At 40.9% G+C, this 13,780-nt stretch overlaps 1 protein-coding gene across 1 annotated transcript in view; it reads left to right on the top strand.

Moving 5' to 3' along the window:
* The first annotated feature begins 8,132 nt into the window (after positions 1 to 8,132).
* ALDH1A1 (aldehyde dehydrogenase 1 family member A1) overlaps positions 8,133 to 13,780 on the top strand; it is a 31,154-nt gene continuing 25,506 nt past the window's right edge. The window contains exon 1 of the mRNA XM_020798635.3: positions 8,133 to 9,287. Within this exon, the coding sequence (XP_020654294.3) occupies positions 9,210 to 9,287 (78 nt within the window). The 5' untranslated portion in view covers positions 8,133 to 9,209. The remainder of the gene's footprint in view (positions 9,288 to 13,780) is intronic.

Consider the following 13,780-nt stretch of genomic DNA (forward strand, 5'->3'; position numbering starts at 1 on the left):
AATGGCAGGAATGAAAGTGAATAGACAGAAAACAAAAATTTTAGGCAAGAATATCCAAACAGAGGAGGTTCACAAATTGACAAACATGACGGGCTTCCAAGAGGAAAATAATAATCAAATATTTGTGAATCCAAATAACAAACAAAACAAGTACACTGATAAAAGATAAGTATATGAAAATTGTTATGGAGATACAGAGAGACTTGAAAAAGTGGGATGAGCTACAGCTTTCATTGATGGGAAGAATAGTGGTAATTAAAATGAATGTGTTATCTAAACTGGTCTTTCTCTTTCAGACAATACCAAAGTTGTTAAAGCAAACATATCCACAGGATTTCAATAGAAAAATAATGAAATTTGTTTGGCAGGGGGGAAAATACAAGGATCAAAGTCAAGGCATTACAAGACTTTAAACAAAGCGTGGTCTTCCAGATTGGGACATTAATTACAGGGTTTGTGTATTGGTATGGATTAAGGAATGGATTACGGTACTCTGGACAATGAGAGACTGCTTAAATTGGAGGGATATGATTTTAACCTAGGGTGACATGCTTTTATATGGTATCAAAAAGCTAAAGAGTACAAAGTCTTCAATAACCATATGATAAGAAAGTCTTTGTTATAGACTTGGAATAAGATACACAACCAAATAGATAATAAAATTTTGTGCTGGGTGTCACCATTAGAAGCATTTACACAGCCTAATTTAATGGCCTCAATAAGACTTGTGAGGTACAGAGATTTGCTTATGACAGAGGGGCGTTAAAGACTAGAGATGAGTTAGAGGAGCAGAAAATTCTTTTAGATTGGTGGACGAGATTACAATTAGACTCCAGGTATGAAAAAAGATAAAATAATGGGGTTTTATGAAGAACAAACAACATTTAATAAACTACTGTTAGAGGCAAATAATAAAATAATTACAAGAATGTGTGAATATCTCTTAAATATGAAAATAAAAAATGAAGTGGTGAAAGACTCTATGTTTAAAAGGGCACAAAATATTGGTCATAATATTGGCTTAGAACAGTGCACACAAATTTGGCAGAATAATATTAAACTTACAAAATTAGTAAATTTAAAAGAAAATAAAGTATATCACAGAAGTTAAGTACACCACCTCACATTTCATAAATATTTTAGTACTGTACTGTATATCTTTTCATGTGACAACACTGAAGAAATGACACTTGGCTACAATGTAAAGCAGTGAGTATACAGCTTGTATAACAGTGTAAATGTGCTGTCCCCTCAAAATAATGCAACACACAGCCTTTAATGTCTAAACCGCTGGCAACAAAAGTGAATACACCCCTAAGTGACAATGTCCAAATTGGGCACAAAGTGTCAATATTTTGTGTGGCCACCATTATTTTCCAGGACTGCCTTAACCCTCTTGGGCATAGAGTTCACCAGAGCTTCACAGGTTGCCACTGGAGTCCTCTTCCACTCCTCCGTGACAACATCACAGAACTGTTGGATGTTAGAGACCTTGCGCACCTCCACCTTCAATTTCAGGATGCCCCACAGATGCTCAATAGGGTTTCGGTTTGGAGACATGCTTGGCCAGTCCATCACCTTTACCCTCAGCTTCTTTAGCAAGTATATATATTTTTTGTTTTGGAGTTGTGTTTGGGGTTGTTATCATGTTGGAATACTGCCCTGTGGCCCAGTCTCTGAAGGGAGGGGATCATGCTCTGCTTCAGTGTGTTACAATACATATTGGCATTCATGGTTCCCTCAATGAACTGTAGCTCTCCAATGCTGGCAGCACTCATGCAGCCCCAGACTATGACACTCCCACCACCATGCTTGACTGTATGCATGACACACCTGTCTTTGTACTCCTCACCTAGTTGCCGCCACACACTTTTGACACCATCTGAACCAAATAAGTTTATCTTGGTCTCACCGGACCACAGGACATGGTTCCAGAAATCCATATCCTTAGTCTACTGGTCTGCAGCAAACCATATGCAGGCTTTCTTGTGCATCATCTTTAGTCTTTCTTCTGGGACAATAGCCTTGGAGACCAATTTGATGCAGTATTTGACGTATGGTCTCAGCACTGACAGGCTGACCCCCCTCACTCCTTCAACTTCTGCAGCAATGCTGGCATCACTCATACGTCTATTTCTCAAAGCCAACTTCTGGATATGACACTGAGCATGGGCACTCAGCTTCTTTGGTCGACCATGGCGAGGCCTGTTCTCTGTGGAAGCTGTCCTGTTAAACCGCTTTATGGTCTTGGCCACTGTACTGCAGCTCAGTTTCAGGGTTTTGGCAATCTTCTTATAGCCTAGTCCATCTTTATGTAGAGCAACAATTCATTTTTTCAGATCCTCAGATAGTTCATTACCATGAAGTGCCATGTGGAACTTCCAGTGACCAGTCTGAGAGGGTGAGAGCGAGAACACCTGCTCCCCTTCACTCCTGAGACTTGACACTAACGAGTCTCATGACACCAGTGAGGGAAAACAGCCACTTGGGCCAAATTTGGACATTGTCACTTAGGAGTGTACTCAGTTTTGTTGCCACTGGTTTAGACATTAATGGCTGTGTATTATTTTGAGGGGATAGCACATTTACACTGTTATACAAGCTGTATACTCACTGCTTTACATTGTAGCCAAGTGTCATTTCTTCAGTGTTGTCACATGAAAAGATATACCAAAATATTTATGAAATGTGAGGGGGTGTACTCACTTCTGTACATAAAAGATATTCTATAGATAGCATATGATTCCAACTAAATTGTCTAAAATGTATGAAAGTACCTCCAGCAAATGCTGGAAATGTAAAATGCAGGAGGGTACTATTTACCATATCTGGTGGACATGCAGGGAAGCAAAAATTCATTGGAGATCAATACATGAAATGTTACAACAAATTATCTTATGTAATATCATTTAAACCAGAATGGTTTATATTGAATATTATGACTGAAATTGTAGATAAAGAAATGAGATATTTGATAATACATATAATTATGGCATCAAGGATATTATATAAAAAATATTGGAAGAAGGAAGAAGTACCGTCTCTTGAGGAATAGGTAGAAAAGATACTGGAAGTAGCGGAGATGGATGTACTAACAGAAGCATTAAATGAAAGGTCGTCCCAAAAAGGACTAAAAAAATCAGAAAGGTTTTACAAATGGATCCGAAATATGGGTTGGGAGAGTATAGAGAAAAGAAGAGTGAGAAGTTCCAAAGGAATGGAGAGAGTAGTAATGATAGATATTCTGGAAAAATTGTTATATTGTTTATTTGTGTGCTTTTCCCCCTTTAACATAACTAAGTAAGTGAATTTAAGAATACTGTTTCACTCTCTGGAATTTGCCCCATCCTTACCCATCTTTCCCTTATTCCCCTGAATCCACACCCCAACCCTTACTCCCATTGAAAATGAATAAAAATTTGAAAAAGAAAAAGAAAATTCTTATAGATAGATGTAGTCAGTCACAGTGCATGTCCCTGGCCTGGACTCAGAGGAAGCAGAAATCCTAGGGATGTTTCCATTCATTCGGACAGACATTCTCACTGAAGGGGTGAGAAATGTGGAAGGTTTTTTATACACCTGCTACCTTAAAGGTTATCTTCTTCCCACATCCCCATGTGCCATATTCAGGAACTGTAATCTGAAACTGAGACAGCCCAGAGTAGCAATTTGCTAGAAGCCAGAAATCTTTGGGATATTTCCATTCATTCCAACAGACATTCTCACTGAAGGAGTGAGAAAGTGACGGGATCCTCGAAATAAGGAAAATGTTCTATACCTGTAAAGCTTCCCTCATCCCCAAGTGTCATATTCAGGCACTGTAGTCTGAAGCTGTGTAGAGCTTTAAATATGGTGGAAATGGAGGTGTGCATGGAAGTTGCATGTCCACCATCCCTTCCCATCTAGAAATCACTGGGAGCTTTGCACGTTCAGCATAAAGGTCTGAAGAGGCATTTGTGAGCACATTCAGCTCAATGTCCAGTACTTATGTGATCAGGAGCCCTGCCTTCTCTGGGCTGCCAATCATGTGAGCCCTGCAAGTGCATTCATGCAGACGCACCTCCAGGTGTCTCTTTAGATCTTTGCACTAAACACATAAAGGTCTCTATGACTTCACGGTTGGGGAGGCATTCAGGATGGGAGTTACACTTGAACCCCAATATCCCCATGAGGGCTCTATGTCATTATGTGCCCATGTAGAGTGTTGCATGTGGGGGGAATTGTGAGTATTGTAAAGATCTGTGTATCAACACTAGTCCAAGATTTTAAAAAATAAAGTCTCTTATTGCTCATTTCTATGAGTATAATCATGGTCATATTATTTTTTAAAATTATGATTGATAAATAATGCCACACAGATATAACCAGATAACCATGCTTTTTTTTTCTTTTACTGTTGCAGGATTTCAGTTGCTATTTGAAGTGCAGAAGATGCAGTTGAATCAGACTGTCCAAACAACTGCTGCTGCTAAGGAACAGCCTTCAGCTGGCTTCGTTCACCATGCCAAACTTAGAAGTTCCTGTCATGTTGTGTAACTGTAAGAGGAAGACTGCATAAATATATCCGTTTGGTAAAGAAAGAAGCCATTAGTCTGCAATCAGCGATCAGCATAAGCTCGCTAGGAAGCAGGTATGCCATTTTTGGGAGCGGGGGCTATAATAAAAGTAATAGACCATGTAATAAATCAAACTTTAATTATATGTCTTCAGCTCTGGATTTATTTGTTTGTTTATTTATTTATTTATTTATTCATTGCAAAAAGCAACTCCATAGCTCCTGGAAGCTAATACTGCTGGCTCCGCAGCCTTCCTTTTTTAGATAAATGTCTGCTACATACAGGAATGCCTTAGTAGGCTGTTTTAAGGCCAATAACATAACACAAATTTGGGATTAATTTGGAGTGCTTTTGCATTTTCCCATTAAGGGAGATCAGCAGAAGATCTTACAAGGGATGGGAAACTGGCTGGATCAACTGGCTGTGCGTCAACTCCAGCATGCATGCGTACTTTGTCTTAGGACTACAACTGCACTTTGCAGATCATTTGTGATGTTTCATATGTGTGGGCAATGAGTTATGCACTTGTCTGTGTTTACAATCAAAATGCACTACACTGTGTATATGCATTGGTTGCTTGCCTCACTGAAAAGCAATTATGGAGACAATAAACAATTATAAAGCTTTTTCATATCATGTTTTTGTTTGCATTATCTTAACATCTTGTTTGGTCACACATGTTTTTCTAGGAGTGGCACAGGGTATTCTTTCATGAGCACACACTTGTGTCTTGAAGGTGTACTCTAATTTTTATATCGTATTTGGTCTAAACAACAGTGTGTGCTCACAGCATGTTGTTGTTGTTGAGCTATATTGCTCTTCCCTGAAACAGTGAGTTGCTTTACTTCCCCAGACAGAAAATCTGGCCCTTTTAGGGTCCAGGTAAGTCATGCTATATAATGCACTTTGCAAGCCTTATTTCTGGCCCTTCCCAGGACATCTGGCTGCCTGCAGCAGAGCAGCAAATACTGCCCTCTCCAATCCCCCCCCCCCCGTTTATGCATCCACGTCAGGCTGGCTGCCAAGTATTTTTGCATATGAGAAGACTATGCTACAACTCCTTCCCTCCCATTTAGGGATTTAAAAAAAGGATAAATGAAAAGTAAATACACAAGTAGCATTTGCTACTCTTTTGGGGCATCCCAAATGTTCTACCTGCTTCACTCTGCCTAATGAAGTAACTGTGTGGATGTTGTCTGGGATTTGCTGAAACAAGCAAAATGTGATGATTTGAAGCTGTGACATACACCCCGTGTCCGTGTTTGTTTCCCTCAGCCCAGGTCCATGCTGGCAACATCCCTTCTTTCTCTCTCACTGCCACCAGTGGATTTCTTTTATCCACACAGTAAAGAACTGTACTCTCACACTTGCTGCCAATAACAGAATTAGTTTTATTAAAGGGTATAAAAGGGTAACTCAGAATCACAGATGGTCTTTATTCATTTTCATTAGATCGCAATATTTTATGTTCCACATTAGATCACTTCTTGTTTACTTATTTTCAATTTAACCAGTTTATATTTATTAGTAATAATTCTCTCTCTGTGTCTCTGACTATCTATCTGTCTCAGCAAACCTCACTCCTTCTTCTCTCTAACTCTCCAACTGACTAACTGACAAAACCTCTGCCTCTGCCTCTCCTGTCCTCTCATTGGCTCCTGCACATGAGGTTTTGCTGTGATTGACAGGAGTGACTTGGGCAACTGCCACAGAAGCCAACATGGAAGGATGTTATGGAGCAGTTTGTGATGTAGTGTAGGAAGTCATTTGTATCTTCATTGAAAACTCATGTGAAGAAGGGGAAATCCAGCCCTATCTCCCTGTGGTGTCCGTTCCCTGATCCTCCGAAAAGCAGATAGTAACAAGTCTGAAAAGGAAGCGCTCTGCTATCCATTGACATCAGGACCCTAGAAAGTCATGCCCCAAGTCATGTGGAGAGTGTCCATGGACAGCAGAGGATCCTTACTTCAGACTGACCATCTTCCACCTGTCAGAGGGTGGCAAAACTAGATACAGATAGGACAGAGCTTTCTCTTCTTATGAATTTTATATACATACACATGACTGAAACAGGCTTGGATGGATACCCACCTTCATAAAATCATAGATTTATAAAATAATGAAGTTGGAAGGGGCCTAAAGGGCCATTGTGTTCCACCCCTTGCTCAATGCAGGGATATAAATCAAAGGATATCTTGCCAGGTGATTGCCTAAATTTCTCTTGAATGCCTCCATTGTTGGAGCACTCACCACCTTCTTCAACAGGCCTTGGTTCTGGAACATATTCAGGAACTAATTATGTTTTCAGTTCCTGCTCTCAACTCTGGTATATATGATGTACCATTTATTTCCCTGTATAAGATGATATTTTTCTCTAAAATATTTAGATTTAAAATTAAGAGTTGCCTTATACACGGAAGTAAGGAGGGGGAGGGATCAAAGCACTTTGATTCCTGCTTTCCCCCTCCACTTTTTGCGAATGAGGTGGAGGGGGAAAGAATTTTCTTGTGAGGAAACTGAGGGGGAAAGCACTTTATTGTGAGGAAAATGGAGGGGGAAAACACTTTCTTTGCAAGAAAGCACTTTCTAGCAAGGAAAGTGCTTTCCCCCTCCACTTTCTTCAGAAGAAAGTGGAGAGGGAAAGCAGGAATTGCCTTGATGAACTGCTTTGATGATTCCTGCTTTCCCCCTTCACTTTCTTCTGAAGAAAGTGGAGGAGGAAAGCACTTTCTTCGCAAGAAAGCAGAGAGGGAAAGCAGGAATCATCAAAGTGCTTTAATCCCTGCCTCCCCCCTCCACTTTTTTGCGAAGAAAGTAATTCTGGGTTAGAAAAGTTATACATGGGGGTGTGTGTATTATACACAGAAAAAAATGCGGTAAGTATAAATGAGATGTTAGTTACCATGTGCAAAACATTTTACATCACTTCTGAATAAAAGCATCTTTGTTTTAAGAAGTAGACAATAAGACTTCTGGCATGCCCTATAGCAGAGGTGCCCAAAGTGTGGGCCTCAACTCTTGTGATACTTCCAAGATTGTTTTTGTGGTGCCTGATGACTTTCAAGCCTATGTAGGCACACACAAAAAGCAGTGGGGTGTGTGTGTGTCATTGGGTCAAACATAGTTATTTTCAGCTCCCAAAAGCCTTCAAGAGCACAAGTTCTTAATTAAACGAATGAAGGGGCCCTCAGACTTCAAATAGTCCTTTTTCTTAAAAAAAGGAAGCAGAAATCTATTGGAGGTTTAAGGATTATTCTAGTGTATCTGCACTGCATAGTGGTGGCTTGTGTAAATGAGTTGTACAGTGTTAGATCTGCCTGTTTTGCTTTATGCAACAAGATATGTTAGAGGAGATGTTTGAAGAGCAGTGAAGCTATAGGCCAGATATGTTGTAAGACCAACCCCTCAAGTGCTGTGTTGCAACGTGCAGGGTTAAAGGCCAAGGCTGACCACTGAGAAGCCTAGGTGATGCTTCCAGAGTGTTACCACACTCTGTACAGAGTTCATGCCACAGAATTGCTTGTCATGGCATGGGGAAAGAGGGGAAAGCAACATAAAAGCTACTGTACCACTATCCTCATGTATCTCACAGGAAGGCTTGCCACCTTTTCACCCTGTGGAAGGCATTATTTTCTCTCTGTAGCTCTCTAACACGCAAGAATCCAACATATGTGACTTCTACAAATATCTGCCTTTTTGCAGCTGGAAAAAAATGGCACAAATTGATTTCCCTCCCATGATTTACATCACGTGATGACGACTGCATCAGAAAAAAAGATTTTGCTGCTATGTTTTGCCACACTCTACTTCCTGATGTTATGCATATTTATTCAGGAAGTACTTATCCCCCAGCAGTTAGCCAGTGGCCATGCTGACTGAAGGATTCTGGGAACTATAATCCAGAAAAATAACTTTGCTGTCTTCTAATTCCAGCAGAAAATACTACACACATTTTGAAAAAGTGAATTGTACTCCACAAAAGTTTATTTCACATGAAATTTAGTGAGTTTTTTTTTTAAGGCACAGAGACTAGGATGGTTTTGTTGCTACAGACCAATATGGTTATCATCCCTGGAATTTCTTCCATGGGAAACTCCCCGTTATTAAAGATGCAACGATTTGGCATTTTTAATAACATTTTGTTCTCATCTTTCTGCCAAGAAAAGCAGAATTGTTGCCAGTCATGCCGCTGCTACACAACACAGAGTCTCCAGAGCTTGGAAACATTGCTACACTTTTGCAAACTCTGGAAGTTGATCAACTCCATAGACGCTTCTGTGAATCGCCAAAGGAGTGGAAGAATGTCAGCGTTTCTGCTAGGTTACTTATGCCGATGTTTTAGGGAATAAGCGATTCTTATAGATAAAAAGGAGTGAAATTTTATTGACAAATGCCTGCATTACCATCACTTCAGATAGACTTTTGCCCCAGTGCACACAGAACGACCTTTCAAGGAACCGTTGCACCCTTTTTTTTCTTTCTTTCTCTGCTATGCAGCTGATCATCCAATCATACCCTTGCATGCAAATATAGCATGCTGTAGCTCAGTTCAGATAAAAAGGGCACAGTTAACTCTAAGTGCTCACTCAGAGCGAAGATTGCGGGACTTGTCTAAAACCTCATTTCACCCGTGTTTCAGGAATTAATCCAAACATGTCAACTGAGAAGAGCTCCAGTTCTCTCCCAACAGTGCCTGCCCCACTTGCTGACCTGAAGATTAAATATACCAAGGTGAGCTGTATTTACATTTATTTAATTAAAGCAGCAGTTCTGCAATATGTGGTGATCTTCTTGTTACTGCTTTTGTTCGGTACAGATCTCTCTTTAATTCAGCTGAACCGTTCCTTATTCATGACTGTTTATTTCATTTTTACACACTGGCTGCTGACAGTAATCTCTCTCTCTCTCTCTCTCTCTCTCTCTTAACAGTGTGGTAGAGGGGTTATTAATTGCTCTCGTGAGAACTGCTGTTGGGAAAAGGCACGCCTAAACCTGTATGTAATTCTAGGAAGCAAATGCAGTTTAGGCTTTCTGTCCTGAGTATAGTACAGCTAGATCTCTACAACTGTACTCCAGAATACACCCTCTTGAATGAACAGCTGCAGCTTCTGCATATTTGCTTCACCATTTCATGAACTCCATAGCAGCCCTTTTAAAATATTTTGGCACAGAGAGACTACTGCCACATCCCAGCTACTTTTGATTCTCCCAGCAACCTTAAGACAGATCATGTGCTGATCTTCTCGGATCTTCCAGCACTGGGTAATTCTACTTTAGGGAAGTTTCTGTTGAAAATTGTACGTACGTATGTATACTTAAATTTCCATTTCAGAAAGACAGGAAATTCAATTCTTAAAAAACACATGTCTCCAATTTATGAATGTGGATATTGCATTTTGAGCCGCCCAGAGTAGATTATGTCTAAATGGGTGGCATATAAGACAAATAAATAAATAAATAAATAAATAAATAAATAAATAAATAAATAAATAAATAAATAAATAAATAAATAAATACTGTAAATAAATATCCACGATTCAAAATGTCAGGAATTGTTGAAACTTGTCAAAAACCAGGCCCAACTATTGCTTGGTGTTTAGATGAGAAGTGGCTAACTGATGAGGAAAGGAGTCAGCATCTAGGGCAGTGGTGTCAAACTGGCCCTCCAGATGTTCTTGGACTTCAACTCCCAGAAGCCTTCACCACCACCTCTGCTGGCCAAGATTTCTGGGAGCTGAAGGCCAAGAACATCTGGAGGGCCACAGTTCGACACCACTGATCTAGGGTTTCCCCTTGCTTGATGTCACTTTGTGAATGGTAGTGAGCACAAGAGGGTATCCTGTAGACCAGTGGTTCCGTACCTTCAGTCCCCAGATGTTCTTGGACTACAACTCCCAGAAATCATGGCTAGCATGTTAGTGGTGAAAGCTTGTGGGAGTTTTAATCCAGGAACATCTGGGGATTCAAAATGGGAACCACTGCTGTAGACCATCTTGATAGCTGCCATTAGTGTTGTCAGCATTCAGGCTGTCTTGTACTGTGTAGTTTTGCATTCTTTTTTTCTTGTTGGCAGTGTGGGCACCCTATTGTGCAGGAATATTGGGCCACTTCCTGGTGTTTTGAATTGTGGATGCAGAAGCATAATATCCCACATTTATAAACCGGAGAGTTTTTGAAGAATTGAATTAGATAGCACCAATCTCACATGAACTTTGGCAGACTTTCAAGTAGCCAGCAGGAGAGCTGAAAGCACAGTTGTGCAATTAAGAGACTTACTACTGTGCCCTTTGCTTATCATATCACCAACCATATAAAATATCTAAGGATTCTGACAAGAAACATAGAATGCAATCTAGCCAAGCCAGAATTGCCAGCCTTTCCCCTTGATACCAGCAACTTGCTGTGCCTGGCAGAGGTAGGTGCCAAGCTTTATCTTCAGTCTGTGAAAAGGTTCACCTACCATATGCTACACAATAAACTGCTGTTAAAAGGCAGGGCAGGACAAGTCTTCAGTTGCCCTCATCCAACAGGTCACAACCTGAAGCCCAAGCTAAGCACTGTTAAGTTCCGTGGACTTCAGTGGGGGAGCATAAAGCATGTGTTTCCCTTCACTCCCACTGAAATAAATGTTCATGACTGGGCAGAGCCCCAAATGCATAATAATACAAAGGAAGGAAAATTGGGGACCCCTCTCCTGAAATTTTAAAGCAAAGATGGTTACCCATCATGGACTTCAGCACACCTGGGGAAAATGAAAAATGGAAAATAAGCAAACATAAACAGGGAAAAGAATGCCCTTAGATGCCCTTTTCTGGTTTTGGTATTTGGGAACATGCCCCCCCAACCCATTTAATACAAAAACTACCATTTCCAGTAGCCCACAGAAGCAGGAAAACCATCTTCAGTTTTTAATAAAAACCTTAAGGTTTGGGAGGCCACTGGCTGCAAAAAAAATGTTGCCCATTGACCTCATTGAAACAACAGGAAACACATAAATATTTACTAATCAAGGAGAAATGTTTTTTTTTTAAAAAAGAAACATTTCAATGCCTTCCCTCTATAGATTGTTCAGCCAGCATAGCAAGTACCACCTGCAGCTAAAGCCAGTACATCTTTTATTTTTAGAATGTCAACTCTCTCCCTAATAATAGTGTACTTCAAGGAGCCTTAAAACTTGTATTTGCATTGGTGTTGCCCCTCAGATATCAGTAGCAGAGCCAGTCCTGCCATTAACAAGAATGGAGCAGTTGCTTCAGACAACCCAGAGTGCAGGAAGAGGGCTGGAGGGAGGCAGCAAACCCACTGCCCCCTCACCCCTGAGCTGTCTGAAGCAACAGCAGGAAGAGGGTTGTGGCTGCAGGTCCAGATGCCTCCTTCCTGCCCAGAGAGGTGCAGAGGCACAAGTGGCCTCCTGAAAGAGAAGGTGGCAGCGCATGCCAAGGAAAAGTCCCAGTGAGTGTCAGCACCCCAAAACTGAATAGAAAAGAAAGTTTGGTGGTGGCATGAGATGGCAGGGCATGGCTTCCTCACCTACACTTTCTAGGGTGGATCAGGATGAGCCATGGCATAGCTTATCTCTAGTGAAGGGATTCCCAATCTTGGGTCGCCAGGTGTTCTTGAACTGAAACTTTCAGAAGCCTTCACCACTAGCTACGCTGGCCAGGATATCTGGGATTTTTAGCCCAAGAACATCTGGGGACCTGAGGTTGGGACTACTGCTTTCATGGGAAAAAAACACACAGGATTTTTCCTTACTGTCTTGCCTTGAAGGTCCGCTGAGCATTAGAAAGGTGGCAAACAAAATTGGCACAGGTCTGGGATGGGTGGACATCTCTTCATCTCCCCCCCCTTTTTTTTCTGGGAGCAAATGAAGTGCTGCCAGTGCCTCTGTGTCCTTTTTTGAGAGGGCTGCATGGGCAGGCACGAAGAGATTCAGGCCCACCTCTGCCATCTCTTTCCTTAGCAGTTTGGGGAAATTGGAGGATGGGTGACATTTCTTCTCCTCTTATGTGGTGGCGGGGGGGGATGTCACCACTCCTGTGGCATGATGTTTGGGGGGCTGGCACTTTGCTTCCTGCCTCCAGGTGCAGGAAAGCTTGGGCAGGTCTGCTGAGCATAATTCAAGCAGAAGCTCTGCCATCATCATCACCACCAACAATGTCCCATTCATCACTTTTCTTTTCCATGGTGGCTTACAGTATACAATAAGAGCAAGACAATCTGGTTATAAAATTATAACCCCAAAGTGTAAAGCAGATCCTCCCCTCTAGTTTTCTTCATTTGCATCCCATCCTAACCCAATGTTGCTCAGGGTGGCATACATGTTGCTGCTGCTTCATCTTCTCAATAACTTCGTAGTGTAAGTTAAGACTGAGAGATAATGATTAGTCCAGTGAGCTTTATGGCTGAGAAGGGGTTTAACTCTGATTCTTCACAGTCCTCGTTAAATGCCATAGCTGCTATGCCAAAGTGACTCTCTAGTGTGATTTTTTAATGTCTTTTTCTGTCTTTTTAATTTTTCCTGTGTACAAGGTTTTATTCCTCTGTCTTTTTCTCTCTGTCTCTTTACCGCTTTTTAGGATCCAGGTTTGCTGCCAAGTAAATGTTTCCTCCATTTAACATGCTTTGCTATGTACAGTACTTGTGTTCATAGGGACAAATTATGGTCCTGTCCCTATGTTTTTTAATGCACATCTGGACCGGGATAGCAGTTTCCCTCCAAGGTTTTTCAGCTAGTGTGGAAAACATTTATTCTTGTTTAAAGCTTAAAATTTCATGTGGGAAATGCTTCCTAGCAATTTTAAAATAGATTTTTTTCCTGAACCGTCTTCCCATTGTTCCTGGGTGAAGGAGCATGCCATGTTTCAGATTGCATTATCACACCATGTTTCAGATTGCATTATCGCTATAATCATTCTTAAATGCTGCTTGCTGCTTTTGTCAAATGGAAAGATAAGGCTTATCTTTGATTTCATTTTTGTAGTGTAAGGCCACAATCCAGCTGATTAAAACCTTGCACAGAGCAAAAATGCCACAGCAATTTTTTTTCTCCTCTGCCAAGCTGTCTTTCACGTGATAGGTCACACAGTTGATTTGTCAACCTGATCTCTCAACCAAGCATGAAATTCTGGAGGGATGAAATGCTTACATGCTTGCATTTAGGCAATTACATAAGTGAATAACATCCACATCTAAAACGCAAAGCTAAAATGGTTAAATGAACC

Source organism: Pogona vitticeps, chromosome 2 (genome assembly GCF_051106095.1).
Source record: "Pogona vitticeps strain Pit_001003342236 chromosome 2, PviZW2.1, whole genome shotgun sequence".
In the NCBI taxonomy this organism is placed as follows: domain Eukaryota; kingdom Metazoa; phylum Chordata; class Lepidosauria; order Squamata; family Agamidae; genus Pogona; species Pogona vitticeps.